Below are 16,582 nucleotides of genomic sequence, written 5' to 3'. Positions count from 1 at the left end.
AGTGTCCCTTCTAAGCTTATATCGGAAGTGAGAAATTAGATGATGTGCAAAATAATTTCCTTTTGTGCAGTTACCGTATTGAAGCCTTGTAGAACCGCTGTTCAGGCGAGTGCCTCAAAACCTCTTCCCTAGCTTTGAAAGTTGTGATGAAAGTATGAAACCTTTGGATGGGGTGTTCCTTTAAATATATTTCAGGTTTTGATATTTGGTAAACATTTCTTATTTGAAAATATTCTCTGTCCTTATCGGCCATTGCTCTTCAAGGCCGCCGCCTGAATTTTGTAGCTTCATAGAGTCCCTCTTGCAAAACAGCAGCTGCTGCTGGTTTTCTGCAGAGCAGATGCTGTAGCCAACTAGCAAAGAGTTTCCTTTACTGCTTTTGCCAAACGCTGTTCATAGTGGCTTCAACACCTTCTGGGCCTTGTGGGAAAACTCTGCAGAGGGCTTTGTGCTTGGTCCATACCAAAGATTCCTTGGGGGAATTAGCAGCTTACACCGTGCAACATTGACACCAGAAAGGGATGGCCTTGGACCCATTGTTTAATAGCACTGAATTAAGTGCAATGCCACTTCGGTAGCCTTCTGAGCTTCCTGAATCCTGCCAGCCTGGGTGCCAACTGTGATGTGCTTGCTCTGTGATAGACATGGAAAGCTGTACACAGTAATGGTGCTTTTCCAAAAGGTAGCCTTTCTCATTTGAGCATGCAGGTCTCTTCCTTGGACTAGGAAAGAGATGTGTACATCTTGTGCCCAGGTTTCTGCTCATGTACAATTTGAGGAGAAATGATAATTTTATATTTTCCTATGTGAGATGCTGCCTTATGTGGCTTGGGCCCCAGAGTGTCTACAGGAATATCTTCTCCCATCAATTCTTCCCATCTATCACAGAGAGACAGCCGCCTGACTGTCCCGTCAATCGAAGAAGCTCATTTGCCAGCTGCATTGGCTCCCAGTGGAATTCCGAACCAGATTCAAAGTGTTGGCTTTGACATTTAAGGCCATAAGTGGTCCAGAGCCAGCATATTTAAGGTACCGCCTCTCCGAATACGCCCCCCCCCCCCCCGGTGAATTCCAACTGCCTGGTAGTCTCTGGCCCCAAGGAAGTAAGAGCCTTCTTGGCCCTGGCACCCTCCTGGTAGAATGAGCTCCCAGAGGAAATTAGGGCCCTGTCGGAGTTCACCGAGTTCAACAAGGCCTGGTTGGGGCCAGAGCAGCAAATAACATTTAACTGGCCCCTTTCTTGCCCCTATCCTAAACTATGTAATTAGGGAGGAGCCCTGAAGCTGTTGATATCTAGTTGCTGGCTGCTGTAGAGCTATGGATCTCAAATGATGAATTGGTGTTTTAACCATTAATCATTACTTTGACTTAATTGTTAATGAATTTTATTGTACTCGATGCTGGTCACGTGCCTTGCCCTGAGATGAAAATTGCTCAGAGGGGTGGTATAAAATCAATTGTCAATTAAATCAATAAATCTGGTGGGTACACGAGAGAAGGCTAGATCCTCTCTAGGGAGGTGCATCTGGCCCCCTCACTTTCAGTCTTGAGGCATTTGAGCAGAGTTTTATTTAGGACTGCATTTGGTTGAATTTATTAGAAGGCCTAAATTTTAATTTTTAATTTGTTTTTATTTTTATGCATTTCACCTCTGTTGCAAGCCACCTTAAACTCCATAAAGAAGAAAGGCTGCTAATAATAGTTTAAAAAAAATAAATAGATTCCTTTAGTGTAAAGTTTTTTCTTACCCTAGTGCAAATAGGACCACCACATTTCCAACAGGGAAACATTCACAGATGATAAGACCACTCCTCAGCAATAATGGCATAGGAAATCGAAACAGTGATTTTTAACTATTTAATTTTAACTGATTTGAAACTATTGTTTTACTATCATGTACACCAGTGGTCCCCAACCACTTGCCCGCAGCCTAGTGCCCGGCCGCGGCTCCCCCCCCCCCCCCCCCGCAGAGTGAAACTTCCCAGGCCGCAAGCAAATCGCCAAAGCAGCCGATTCGCTTGCGGCCTGGCAAGCTTCTTTTTGCGGGGGGGGGGGGGGAGAGGAAACTGCGGCCGCCGATGCAAACGTGCACGCATGGCATGTCCGCACATGCGCATTTTCGCCCTGCGCCGCAGCAAACGCGCATGAGTGGCAGTTTCACGCATGCACACATGCACGTTTGTGGATGCGCATGGCACATGTGTGGACCTGCCGCACAAGTGCGTTTGCGCATGGACTGCCGTGCATGTGCGGCGGCCAGCTCGCCCCCCCCCACCACTCCGCAGCCTAAAAAAGGTTGCAGACCACTGATGTGCACCACCCTGAGTTTCTTGGAAGTGTGGTGTAAAAACTAAAGAAGAAATAAATAGTGCATTGTGCCTTGTTTATTGCTCAGCGAAGGTACGCTATACCTCTTATACCCAAATGGAGTAATCATTGAAAAGACCTGATCTGCCAGTTTTGATTGAGTGATAAGGATGCTGATGTCACTTTTATTATGGCTGAATAATAAAAGTCTTCAGTGTTTAAATTCAAACAGACTGATGTATTTTGACTATCTCTGCTTATCTTGCTATCCTGCTTTATGCCAATAGAGGTATTGTGTGTGTGTGTGTGTAGGTCATTTCCTTCAGTGCAATTATAAATTGGCATCTTGCATTGGACCAAAAATGCATTGGACCAAAAATCTGCCATACCTGCCTAAAACTTCCTTTTGTTATTTTCTGAAAGAAGGCTTCCACACTCTGGAACAGACGTTAAAACTGGCTTCCTTTTACGCAGGGTGAAGAAATAACCAAAGAAGAGATCGACTTGCTGAGCGACGCTTGCACAAAATTGCAAGAGCAGAAGAAACTGCTGACCAAAGAAAAGGAGGAGCTTGAGGAGCTGAAGGATGATGTGCAGGAATATAATGAGGTAAGAAGAGGAGGGCAGCCGTCTTGAAATTATGAGATTGACATCTTACTTCGAAGGAGAAGCTGCTACAGGGAATAAAACTACTTGTACCAGGATAGCTGCAAGGGAGGAGGAAGAGGGAGGCAGGAGTTAGGTTTAGATCCTAGAGCAAAGTGGCCAGCTCATTTTCATATTGGAAAATGGCTGATTATCACACATGCAGATAATGGCGGATTATCACACATGCATTATCATTGTAGATTTTTTTCCATGCTATTCACTTCCCCTAGCCTGGCACTTGGTTCTCCTACTTTGGCTGGGCCTATGTAGCCACACAGATCCATACTGTGGTTAGCGCGTGTGGCTCTTTCCTTGACATGCAGTGTGGCTCTTTCCTTGACATGCAGTGTGGCTCTTTCCTTGACATCAAAAACTCCAGCTGGTACAGAATGCTGTAGCTCGGCTACTAGTCTGAAGCTTGGCGGAGCACACACACCACAGCCAGCCTGTAGTCAGCTCAGTGATTACCAGTCAGTTACTTGGTTCAAGTGAGTGTGCTGATTATCACCTGCAAAGCCCATAATGGCTGCAGTCCCATATGCCTGCAGGAGCACTGCTCTTAGTTTGATGTCACTCACCCGAGCAAAGTCTTCCTGAAGAACAAAAGGTGCGGTCAGCAGCAACCTGTCCTGCTGTCTCTGGTGTGGCTTCCATCGTATTTCTGTCCTTCCACAAACAATAATAATGGGCATTTTTATCAAGATAATAGGACATTGATTCAGGAAGGTGCATTTATAAAGGGACCAGGGCTGTAATCAATACCTACTGCCTATAGTATGTCTTGCCTGTTTGTTTCTGTTATCCTGCATTGTTTTCTACTTCTGCTTAACCTAACCTAGTGGGTAGCCGTGTTGGTCTGAAGCGACACAACAAAACAAAATCAGAGTCTGTGGAAGAGTGCTTGCACTCAAAAGCTCACACCTTGAATAAATCTTTGTTGGTCTTAAAGGTGCCACTGGACTCTGGTTTTGTTTTTTTGTGCTAACCTAACCATGTCTCTTTGCAGTCTTCAATTTTTTAAAACCTTAATCCTATTGAATGGGCTTGTTAGATCTCTCATGCCATCTGATAACATTGTTTTTTGCCAGTGGTTCCCAATGTTTTTTGAACCTGTAGGGATCTTTGGAATGAGGGAGCAGTGCGGTGGGTGCAGCCACAAAAGAGCTGAAGTAAAATGGCTGTGGTGGGAGGCGGAGTCAGCCACAAAATGGCTGCCCAGATCTATCTTGAGTCATACAGACCGTTTCCGCTCTGGGAACTTTGTTGCCCTGGCTCTTGTGCGGGAGCACAAATCTGGGGCGGACTAGGTACACCAGGCCAAATGCTCCCCCGTGTGGCAGCAGGAAGGGACAGGGCAACCTGCCCCAGCTCAAACTCCAGCTTGCAACCTGGCCCAAAGCCTCCGGTGCAGAAACGGTGACAGTTAGGATTCTTGTGTTTTGGTGGCAACTGCTGTAAAACCACTGTTCTTTTTTTTTTTTTTTTTTAAAGCTCTGGTGCTGAAGGTATATTAATTAAAAGAGTGTAATAACCTGAGGCACAAAATATTTATTTTTTTTATTATTATTTCAATGTATATACCTCTGCATTTCCTAGGAACCTGCAGCAGTTCACAGAATAAAACATTACAATACAATAAAACCCCAATTCACAAGGAAACAAGCAAGTGGTCAAAATAGAGGGCAGTGTTATATAAACAAAGAAAAATGCAGTTGAATTGCCTAAAATCCCACAAACATTAAGTATATAGGCCTGTTCCATTATCAAAATATCATCCTGCACAAGCAGTTCCTTCTGTGGTGCTTAACATTTTTGCCTATTTTATATTCCCTGCTGCTGTCATTCTGTCCTGCTTCCCTTTATGCCCTCTCCCACCTTCACGCTCTTCCTGGAACTTGTTTCTGTTTACTGACCTTAGCAGTGTTTTCTGTTGGGTTGGTACCTTCCTTTTGCTTTTTTTTTAATGACCACCTACTGTTTGCCCTGTTTGTAGAGCCTCTTGTGGCGCAGAGTGGTAAGGCAGCCGTCTGAAAGCTTTGCCCATAAGGCTGGGAGTTCAATCCCAGCAGCCGGCTCAAGGTTGACTCAGCCTTCCATCCTTCCGAGGTCGGTAAAATGAGTACCCAGCTTGCTGGGGGGTAAACGGTAATGACTGGGGAAGGCACTGGCAAACCACCCCGTATTGAGTCTGCCATGAAAACGCTAGAGGGCGTCACCCCAAGGGTCAGACATGACTCGGTGCTTGCACAGGGGATACCTTTACCTTTACCTTTACTGTTTGCCCTGCCACGTCTTTCTAGCATCGTTCCAAGGACAAAACAAAGCCGGAGTCCGGCGGCACTTTTAAGACCAACAGAGTGTAATTCTGGGTGTGAGCTTTCTGTTGCTTCAGACCAACACAGTTAGCCTGCTGTCCCAAGGAGACTTCTCCACCTCTAACAGTGCATCTGTGCTTGCCATCTTCCCCTCCATCATCTCATTCCGACCCTCTGATTGCCTGTTGATTTCTTAACATGCCTGCATTTCTTGTTTTGATACTCTGGCCCGTTCCCTTTCCTCGCTTCTTTTTTGTTCTACCTCCTCTGCTTTAGTTACCCATAAAGCTCTGGGTAATCACGATACCCTCTTTCCACTGTGAGGTGACGTATCGTGCCGGTTATCCCCACGTGCCAAACAGAGTGAGGCAGAACAAGGCAGATATCTCAGCAAACGTGATCTCTATTGACCTCACAAATAAGTACAGAATTGGTCTAGCAGTTTTGCTAATAAGAGACCTTTAGGGATCACATAGCTTACATGCTACCAATCTTATTCATTTAAAGTTTGCATACTGTGATATTGCTGTCAGCATCACTGACACGCACAAACCTTCCCATATTTGATTGTGGGTGATTGGTGTTTAAAGGCTCTGTGAGGGAGACCAGAGTGGGGGACCGGGCATTCTTCAGTCCAGAAGGCAGTTGCCCCAGAGCCTTCTCCCCCTAGATAGCCATCTGATGGAGAGGCTGATTCTGTGAAGGTTCAAGGGGGTGGCAGGTTACAGTGGATGAGCGATTGGGATGTGAGTGTCCTGCATAGTGCAGGGGGTTGGACTAGATGACCCAGGAGATCCCTTCCAACTCTATGATTCTATGATTCTACATACACAGATCGCTACCAAAGCATCCTTTTTTGTCCCTCATAAACCCGACCTTGCCATTATGTCTTTAATACTCCCACAACAACGATCAGATGTACTCTTTTATTAGATACTTGTTATCTTGCCAGGTTCTACCAGTGAGCTTTTGTGATTTTTATTTGGTTTGATCCTTAGGATTTGCAAGAAATAAAGGAATTGTCTAAGGAGGGACAAGATGAAGTGGTGGAAGAGTCCAAAGCAAGTAAGAGGCTGACCAAGCGGGTGAACCGGATGATCGGGCAGATGGACAAAATTATCCGGGAGCTGGAGACAGACCAAAAAGTGGTGGATGGACAGCTGGACAGCGGTGCTAGTCCTCCCATTGGGTGAGTGCTGGTGATAGCTAAATTTAGGAAATGGATTCCCTTACCATGCTGTCCTAGAGAGACTTACTCTAGTGTAATCCCATCCATTTCCACCCACAAACCAAAAACCCCTGAGGTCTGAGCACAGTCCAGGTCAAGCAGAAAGTTCCAAGACCTTTTCCGCACCAGGAATTTGGCGCAATTAAGTGCCAGAAGCGGGGATTAGCCCTGGGACCGGACGAGCGCTGAGCGGTGTCAAATTCCTGGTGCGGAAAAGGTCTTGAGAGGCTTGGGTTCTGATCCTACTACCCACCAGCCTCAGGTTCCAGGTTGGGTCCTGCAGATATTCCAACCTCTGACTCTGTATCCCACAAGTCCCCAGCTACGCCTGGCGGGGCCACAAAGATGGGCTCTGACTGGAGTGACTCTACATGGGATTGCGCTTTTTGAGCATAGCTGCTGGGTAGAAATTGGTCGGAGCAGAAGTGGGCCACTTCTCTGAACGTTTGTAGCCGGAGCAGGGAGATGTTCTTTTCAACTGTGTGTGTAATTCCCCCCCCCTCCTCACATTATTTTATAAACTAGAAGTTAAGCCTGCTGTATCCAAAATACAGCAGGCGCTAGCGGACAGTGGTTGGCTACGGGAGGCCCCCCCGGCCTCCCCCCTCCCCCCCCAAGCTCCCGGCTTCAGTGTGGGGCTCAGAGCAGGCCCACTGCGTCTGGGACGCAGCATGGCGAGCCTGGGACGTGGCAGGCCGCACTGTGCGGCTCCCAATTGGCCCCTTCGAGTTTTTATCTCGGACTCGCCCCACCCCTTTCTCCTCCCACATAAGCCTTACCCTTTTATTTTTACCGCTCCTGCGGGAGTGGTTTGCAAATAATAGTGCTTTCAGTAGGTGGGGAAGAGTCCACACCTTCACTCAGACCTCAGAGAGCTTACACAGAGTCTGAGGTTTTTGCAGAAACCGATATGTATGCTTGTTGGTATCTTTGGAAATATCTGTAAGTATTGCCATGTTCTGGTCAATGTGGGTTCTTCTTCCTCTCCTACAAAATGCCCTTGCAGCCCTGTCTGTTTTGTCCCCCATACCTTTCCCAGGGGAGAGGAAAGGGAAGGTGAATGTAAGCCGCTTTGACCCTCTTTTGGGTGGAGAAAAGCGGCATATAAGAACCAACTCCTCCTCCTCCTTCTAATCTACAGGTCATTCTTTCTCAAATTTTGGGAGTTTTATCCTGTAAAGTTTTGCGGGTTTTAAAAAATGGTATCAGTGGGTTTGTTTTTTGTGTGTGCCAACATTGGAGTTTGTACATAAATCCCTCATTGTCCCTGGCTCCGTTTTCTCGCCTTTTTTATTTATTTATTTTTTTTTTACCCATGCTCTGTGACTCCGTTCAGGAGCAGATATGACGATATGGTGGTTGGGTGTTTGGTTGTTTTTTTTTTTTAATGCCTGTGTAGTAACTGCTTGCTATATGCAGATTGTGTTTCCCATTTAGAGAGAATCTCATCAGCATCAACGAGCTCATTAGTGCGATGAAACAGATTCAGAAGATTCCAGAAAGCAAACTGAACAGGCTTGCTGAAGCTCTGGATGAAAACCAAGATGGCAAAATTGACATCGATGACGTTGTGAAGGTGAGTCTTCCTTGAAGTGTTCATGAGGATAGATTTGAGTGGGTCACCATGTTCATCAACAAAAAGACAGTCCAATAGACCAGTGGTCCCCAACCTTTTTATCACCGGGGTTTGGTCAGCACTTGACAATTTTACTGAGGCCCAAGGAGGTAGTCTTTTGTCGAGGGACATCGCTGCTGCCTGAGGCCCTGCTCCGCTTGCTTTCCCGCTGGCGCCCCTGATTTCCCGCCGCCCGCTGGGGGGCGCTGGCAGTAGCAGCTGCGCAGTGCCACGGTGACCGCTGGAGATCACCAAAGGTGAGCTGGCGGTAGGGTGGCAGGGCAACCCCCAAGGCAGCAGCTGGGGAGGAGCCACGGCCTGGTACCGACTGATTCACGGATTGGTACCCGACCCCAGACCGGGAGTTGGGGACCTCTGCAATAGCACCTTTAAGACGAACAAAGATTTATTCAAGGTGTGAGCTTTTGAGCAGCGGTCCGCAAGCTTTCGGCCGCTGCGGACTGCTGCTCCGGAGTGGGGGGAGAGGGCGGCCCGGGGGCCCGCGCACGGGTGGCAGCCCCAGTGCAAACGAGCATACGCGGACTGCCACGCACGCGCGTTTGCACCGCCGCCATGCCGGCGGCCACGGCTCCCCCTCCCGGCCCCTCCGGGCTGCCAGCGGCCGATTAGCTTGCGGCTTGGCAAGCTTCTCTTCCTTCCCGTCCCGAAACAAGAAGCTTGCTGGGCCGCGAGCTAATCGGGCGCTTTGGCTAATCGGCCGCTTCATGCTTCGGGGGGGGGGAGGGAAGAAGGAGCCGCGGCCCAGCGCCAAGGCCTTCGCAGCCCGGTACCGGGCTGCAGCCCATGGGTTGGGGGCCACTGCTTTTGAGGACATGCCCTCGAAAGCTCACGCCTTGAATAAATCTTTGTTGGTCTTAAAGGTGCTACTGGACTCTCTTTTTTGTTGGTTCAATTTTCTGTTTTTAGATGTTTCCAAGCCAGACTGTTAATGTGCACTTCATATAAAATGTTCATTTTTCAGAGCTAAATCATTTTAGACTGTTTTTATTTTTATTAACTTGTACTAACAAAATGGCACTCTACTGTCAGGCCTATGGTTGAGGCTAGGGCGAATGAGGAATACCTATGGGCCCCCCTCCCTGCCACCCCTTTTTTCCATGCCCTTCTTTCTTTTTTCCATCTCCCACACCAGCTTCCCCCGCTCCCTTAAAATCCACCACAGCAGTCAATAAAATGACTGGAGAGACACAGGGGCTGCAGAACCGGTGACAAATGTTAAGAAGTTTAAAGTGTTTTATAATTTGTTAAGATAAGATAAGATGGTTTTAATGTCCTTTATAAATTGCGAGCCTCTTGTAGCGCAGAGTGGTAAGGCAGCAGACATGCAGTCTGAAGCCCATGAGGCTAGGAGTTCGATCCCAGCAGCCGGCTCAAGGTTGACTCAGCCTTCCATCCTTCCGAGGTCGGTAAAATGAGCACCCAGCTTGCTGGGGGGTAAATGGTAATGACTGGGGAAGGCACTGGCAAACCACCCTGTATTGAGTCTGCCATGAAAACGCTAGAGGGCGTCACTCCAAGGGCCAGACATGACTCGGTGCTTGCACAGGGGATACCTTTACCTTTATAAATTGTGAGCTGCCTCAAGCCCGCTTGCCTAAAAATCGAAACATAAATACATGATAAAAACATTTGCTATATTACTAGTTATGTATTGCTTTTTCCACGATCTAATCAGAAATGTTTATTCCATTTCATTACTTTGGAAGGGAGGGTGGTAAAAACTTAATCTGTTGACCATTTTATGTCCTGATAAAACGTATCCCATAGGTGCACTTGCCTGTCTTAAACTGTTTTGTATAGCCACTGTGTACATTGTTGAAGTTGTACATGGATAAGTGTACACTGTGGCTGCTAGTGGTTGGGGAAGATCCTAGGTTGAATCCCCGGCATCTCCAGCACTTGAAAAGCACCAGGCAGTAGGTGCTGCAAAAGAGAGCCGCTGCCAGCAAACAGCATTGAACCAGAGTTATTTACCTTCTGACCTGGAGGGTTTCCGAATATTTGCACAGGAAGCAAAGCCTAATTTCTTTCCCTCCCACTTGCTCAGGTCGTAGAACTGATTGACAAAGAAGACATCGATATCTCTACCAGCCAAGTCGCCGAAATCATGGCGCTGTTGCAAAAGGAAGAAAAACTGGAAGAAAAGGAGAAGACGAAAGAGAAGGCCGAGAAGGAAGCAGCAGAAGTGCAGAATTAGTCTCGCTCCGGTTCCGAGCTCGGAGTGGGACGGGAAGCTTTGCGTGTCTTCGTCCAGCGACTGCTGTTTGTGAAATGATGGCATACACTATCGATTGGGGAGGCGGGATGAATGGTTTCCCCGCGATCGGTGTCAAGCAATTTAATCATCATTCCATGGAGATGCTTAGCCTTTGGAGGGAGAACTTATTCCTCCTTCGGGCCTCCTGTGGCCTCTGTGCTATGGCGATACAGGATGCTTGATAGTCCCCAAATCATGCTCCAAATCCAAGGATACATCACGGACAAATTAAAATAGCTCCCCTCCTTGAATTGGGCAAGAAGCCAGCGCCTTCCTTTTCAAGAATCTCTGGCTGGCAGGAAAGCGTTCCTTGTCTGTATAATCTGTATTGCCCTGGTAATGGTTCAGAAGCCATTGGGGGGAAAAATTATCATCTGCATTTTTACCAGTTAAATTTCTGAAAGGACTTTTACCCAGAGTACACCACGCTTGAGTTCTAACAGCTCTTTGGGTGCCTTCCTACTGTGTACAGTTCAGGCCGCTGACATTTCAAAAGCCATGCAGTCTCCAGAGACTCCTCTCCCCCCTTCCAATAGCATTCCCATGGCGGGTTTTGCCAGCTTTAGAGTGGTCAGCACTAAGTTGGAGAGCCCTGAGGACTCACTGGGGAGAAGAAATCTCATTCTTCCCCACTGTATACTTCCCCACTCCAGTGGCCCGCTTGCTGAGGCTGATTTTGCTGTGCCCCTTTGCCACCTTCTCTGTCTCTCTGGGTCTAGCTGTAGCTTCCCCCCCCCCCTTCCCCTTATTCATTTGCTCCATCTCCCTCCTCTCCCCCACCTTGCTTCCTCTGTACCTTTCTGCTGTTATTTGGAATGATCCTCGAGGGAGGGCTGTGGTTGTTTTTCTTTTGGGGGGGGGACACGTGGCAATCCAAAATAGCTGCCAAGATCTTGGTGGCCATCTAAAGTTCCCTAGACTCACAGAAAAGCATTGCTGAGTTCCCAGTCTTGCTTAGAATTTTCTGTAGCATTTGCTGAAGGGTTTATGTCTTGCCTTTGTAGAAGCCCTTCATCCCTTCTGTTAATTCTACAGAAGAGTCTGCCCAGGGCTTGCCCGGGGCCAAGAGAGCACAAAATAGTTTCATAAAGTTTATTTATTGCCCCATTTATTCGTGGTGGTGGTGGTGGTTGTATTTCATCCCCATCCCCCCGACCCCAATCTTTAAGATATTTCTGCAAACCTGGAAAATACCCCCTGTCTATGGAAATTTCCCCTGTAGTCCTTCATGGGCTCTCTTTCCAGACAGTTTTGTTTGCATGGAAGCATTGCTTGGCAGGATGCAAGAAGCACATGCAAGAGAGGCCTCAAAAACAGGGATTCCACCATAACTTATTCCACCATAAATATTCAGTCCTTCTCTCAGACCCAGCAGCAGCAGCATCTGTCTCCGCCATTTCTCCCACAGCTGTCTCCTGTCTCTCCCCAATCTGAAGAGGTGCCCATTTGCAGGGACCAGGCCTCAGGGTCTTTGGGGGTCAGTGGTCAGCATCTGTCTCCGCCATTTCTCCCACAGCCGCCTCCTGTCTCTCCCCAATCTGAAGAGGTGCCCCTTTGCAGGGACGAGGCCTCGGGGTCTTTGGGGGTCAGTGGCTTTGGAGCTGTTAGATTTGACTGTGGCATCCCTGGTTTCAATCTTTGGGGGATGGCTTTTCCCCATAATCAGAAACGAGAACTTACATCAGGATTCCCCAAGGACTGAACCACACAAAAAGGAAACTGCTTTTTGTAGTGCTAAAGCATAGCGGAAACAAACCTTATAAGCATTTCTCTCTCTGTTTCGCTCTCTCTCTCTCTAATTATACATAACAAGTAACCAGGAAAAAACAATTATCATTTGTTGTTAACTTGAGATTATGGAAGCAAAACTTTTGTGCTCTCTGAACAATGCTTGTAATATAACAGGTGTTTCTAATGGCTTGATTTTGATTTCTTACGAAGAGACTAACCCAGTAAATCAGGAATATCACACTAAAACTGGTTTCCTGTTGCCTTGGTTGTTGCAGGCTCAGTAAAAAGTTGGCAAAACTAATAAGTAGATGGCTTGTTCTTGCGTTTTGTTTGACCCCTTCTTAAAATTAAACTGACCGTGTAGCTGCTGAGCTGGATATTAACACAGGTTTGGTCACCGAACCTTTCAAATATTAATATATTCACTTTTCCCCTTAAATCTTGGTCTGGAACAGGGATACCCAACTCAGTATCCGTGGGCACCATGGTACTAGCTGACACATTTCCTGGTGCCCGTAGAAATTGGGCACGGTCAGATGGGGCATCTGATTGGCCGTTGAAGATTGGATTAGCTGTGCCAGTTTTAAAAAATGTTTATCTGTTTTATCTGGCTGTAGTGCTGTATTAAAATAAATTTGATTTGATTTAAAATGTTGCTTTGGCTGCAGCTACCACCATAGCCCAAAGATCTTCACCAGGTGGCTAGAGGTAAGCCGTGGCAGCCTGCACCTCCTACAGCAGCTACCATGTGGCATCCCCTCACCCTGGGCAAAAATTCTGAAGGCACAGAATTCAGAAGTTGGGGATCCTTGGTTGAGATTAATACGTTGTTGAAAGAGTTTGCTTTCAGTGTTGACATGTTGAACTGCACATGATCTTGTGCCAGTGGGGGGGGGGGAATGCTTCGTAGAGATCTCGGGCCTGGTTCATTGTGACTAATAGGAATGGTGCTGACTTGGGCCAGAATTAAGTTTAGCTCCACTCCAAGTTAAGGTCTTGACTGTCTTCTCCTTTCAACTCTCTGTCCGCTTTCTTTCCCTCGAAGCGCACCAGCCGGGGTCAGCAAGGCCTTAAAACGGGGAATCCTCTCTTCTGTTTGTCCTCCAGAAATACCATAAACCTGCAAAACCTGTGGGGGATGTAGTTCCCAGGGACTCTGATAGGATACTGAGGATCTACATGGCTTCTTGATCTGGGGTGCTGTAGCATCCAAGGTGTGATGTGGCTCTGAAGAAGAAGAAAAAGAATTGGTTCTTATACCTTGCTTTTCTCTGCCCCAAGGAGTCTCAAAGCGGCCTACACTCACCTTCCCTTCCTCTCCCTACAACAGGCACCTTATGAGGTAGGTGGAGCCGAGAGAGTTCTGAGAGATCTGGGAGCAACCCCAAATCACCCCACAGGTTCCATATGGAGGAGTGGAGAATCATACCCGGTTCTCCAGGTCAGAGTCCACTGCTTTTAATCACTACGCCATACCGGTTTTGGAGTAAGACCTTCCAACTGCAGCCACCTGCTTAATTGTGGGTGGGAAGGAATGAGAGGAGGCAATACCTGGGAAGGTCAGTGCTTGGCTGAACCCACTCGGAGCCAGGCTTGCACTTGAAGGATAGCGCTTGGTTCATAGTGAGCACCACTGTTTCCAAAAGAGGGAAGTTCATTCGGCAACCCACCCAATTTAATGAATTATGGTGATACAATTCCACGCCCAGTTGGTTTCCTTTCTGTTCAACTGTGGACAGTGAAAGATGCTAACGTGTCACTTGGCCGCTGTTCCGGAAACGGACTGCTATGTCAGGGTTCTGAAATTCTTCAGGAGTTCTGTTTGTTGTCTTGCAAGGTGGAGAGTTGCCTTATTCATTTGCTTGGACAATACTTGAACTAAGGGAAGTGTTTATAATCACCTGTTGTTGTTTTTTTATATATATCCATTGATGGATTTACGGTGCTTAGGATGGTTATGTAGAAAACGCATGTGTAAATCAATCCAAATGATTTTTGTACCCATGTTTTCAAATGGGGTTATCGCAAAGCATTTTCCTATGAATAATGGTGGTTGGTCTTTTTGTCTGTTTTAAGAGAGAAGCACACAGTTGGCCCCTGGTGCTCCAACACAGAATGAATAAGAGCCCCGTTGAGTAGTTAAGTGGCAAATAGATCATTCCAGCTCTGTGGTGATTTTCAGGTTCCCTAGTGATGTGGTTTTGCAATACCTATGGATGCATCATGCCTGTCAGTTTGGCGGACTGGATAAGGAGCAGTGGATTCTGGTCTGGAGAGCTGGGTTTGATTCCCCACTCCTCCTCCACATGCAGCCAGCTGGGTGACCTTGAGCTAGTCACAGAGCAATTATTTCAGACCTCTCTCAGCCTTACCTACTTCACAGGGGAGAGGAAGGGAAAGCGATTGTAAGCCGCTTTGAGACTCCTTAAGGCAGTGAAAAGCGGGGTATAAAAACCAACTGCAGCATCTGAAGTGTTCTTCTCCAGACTTGGTTCTCCATCCCGAACCAAGAACAGAAACATTTATGCTCTCTTGCATACCAAATGTCCCAGTTTCTGTGGGGCCACGGTGGTGCTTCGAGGGGTTAGTCATCCTCACCTATTTTGGGGTGCACCGGTTGGCAGAGGGCAGAAATCTGGTATTTATTTGCAGGGTCTTGAACTTCCATGCTGGTTGAAGCTTAGTCTCAGTGACTGGGGATGAGGGACAATCCTGTAGGGTTTCCAAGGCAAGTGATGAAGTGATTGGCCATCGTCTGCCTCTGTGGAGTGGCCCTGGATTTCCCTGGTGGTCTCCCATCCCAGTTCTAACCAGGATTGAACCTGTTTAGCTTCTGAGATCTGATGAGGCTGAGCTAGCCTGGGCCACTCAGGGTAGGACAGGTGGCAGCCAGGCAACGTTAAATGGGGCAACTAGAGGCTGGATGTGAGAGGAGCACAGGGGCATATTAGAAGAGGTGGTCCTTCATAAATATGGGTCCTAGGCCAGAAAGGGCTGTGGATTTCCCAACTAGCACCTCGAATTTGAACTTTGAATCCAACTGGCAGCCTATGTAGCTTTTCTAAACTAGACAAAATGTTTATCCATTGACTAGCACTCAACGTATTACCAGTTGCAATTTCTGGGGTGTCCTCATGACCAGTCACCTTTCTGAGAAACCCTAGAATCTTCTAGTTGCATTTGAAAAGCCATCACGTTATGAGATAGGCCTCAGATGAAAGGGAACATTGCCAAAAGAACAAAAAGGTGCTGAAGACCATGTCCAACCACTCCTACGCTGTCGGGGTTAAATGGTTCTGTGAATGGGAGAGCACCTTGGAACCTTCCTAAGAAGTCATGTTGAAACGAGAGAGGGGTCTATGGAGCAGCTATGTTCTCTAGTTGGCTAATATTTGATGGGGAAAAGATCCCTAGGGACAGATGGAGAGCTCGTGTCTGCATATCCATAGAGTGATTGAAAATTATTTCTTTTCCATTATCAGATACAGTTACTCAGGGCATGCTTGCATAGTGGTGTAACGGGCGGAGGAGGACTCAGGCTAGCAAACAAACCCGAGGTGATCAGTGTGAATTTTGATTGGGCTGCATCATGACACACATTGTGGTTATTTCTTCGGCGAGAGATTTATTCTCTCAACGACAACAACAAAAAAAGGACTTGCAATGCTGGGAATTGTGGAACATGAATATATATATATATATATAAACATATACATATAAACCGTAGTGATAGTCACTTGTCCAAGTTGTAACGTGTACAAGGCTTTACCATCTTTTAGAGTTTAAGAATTTGGAAATTCCTTATTTAAAAAAATATATCTCTTGTTCAGCTTTGACTTTTCAGTTTGGGATTCCTTGTGAGCAAGATACACACAACAATGTCACTCCAGTATGATGAGCTAGGTATATTGGTGCTTATTGTGCAATAATTAAAAGTGGCCAAATATTTGTCCTGTTGCATTAATTCAGCTTTAACTTTTTTTATTCTACAGTGTCGAATGTATGGCTCGTTTTGTAATCTTGCTTGTTGCAAACTCCTGAGCAGTGAATTCAGGGTCATCAGACTGTGATGAGACTAACAGCAATTGTAGTCCAGTAGAAAAGGTAGATTTGAGTCCAGTGGCACCTTAGTGATTGAGCAGATTTGGGGGGTGATAAGCTTTCAACAGTCAGGGTTCCCTTTGTCAGATACAAGAAGGAACAGTGATCCAGTTCCTATTTGTATCTAATGAAGCATCCATTCTTGAAAGCTTCCCTGAAAACTCTTGTTGGTCTATAGTTGTTGTTGTTAGGTGCGAAGTCGTGTCCGACCCATCACGACCCCATGGACAATGATCCTCCAGGCCTTCCTGTCCTCTACCATTTCTCGAAGTCCATTTAAGTTGGCACCAACTGGTTCAGTGACTCCATCCAGCCACCTCATTCTCTGTTGTCCCCTTCTTCTTTTGCCCTCAATCGGT

At 46.9% G+C, this 16,582-nt stretch overlaps 1 protein-coding gene across 2 annotated transcripts in view; it reads left to right on the top strand.

Annotated features, from left to right (window-relative positions):
- LETM1 (leucine zipper and EF-hand containing transmembrane protein 1) overlaps positions 1-16,070 on the top strand; it is a 40,434-nt gene extending 24,364 nt beyond the window's left edge. The window contains exons 11-14 of one of the 2 annotated variants that reach the window (XM_077345919.1): positions 2,782-2,916; positions 6,269-6,459; positions 7,936-8,074; positions 10,182-16,070. In XM_077345919.1, the coding sequence (XP_077202034.1) occupies positions 2,782-2,916; positions 6,269-6,459; positions 7,936-8,074; positions 10,182-10,331 (615 nt within the window). In that variant the 3' untranslated portion in view covers positions 10,332-16,070. Of the gene's footprint in view, positions 1-2,781; positions 2,917-6,268; positions 6,460-7,917; positions 8,075-10,181 lie in introns of both variants that reach the window. The other variant, XM_077345918.1, reaches the window with a different exon arrangement.
- Positions 16,071-16,582: the final 512 nt, after the last annotated feature.

The sequence above is a fragment of the Paroedura picta genome, chromosome 7 (genome assembly GCF_049243985.1).
Source record: "Paroedura picta isolate Pp20150507F chromosome 7, Ppicta_v3.0, whole genome shotgun sequence".
Classification (NCBI taxonomy): domain Eukaryota; kingdom Metazoa; phylum Chordata; class Lepidosauria; order Squamata; family Gekkonidae; genus Paroedura; species Paroedura picta.
Note: the sequence above shows the minus strand (reverse complement) of the source record. Positions and strands in the feature narration are given on the sequence as shown.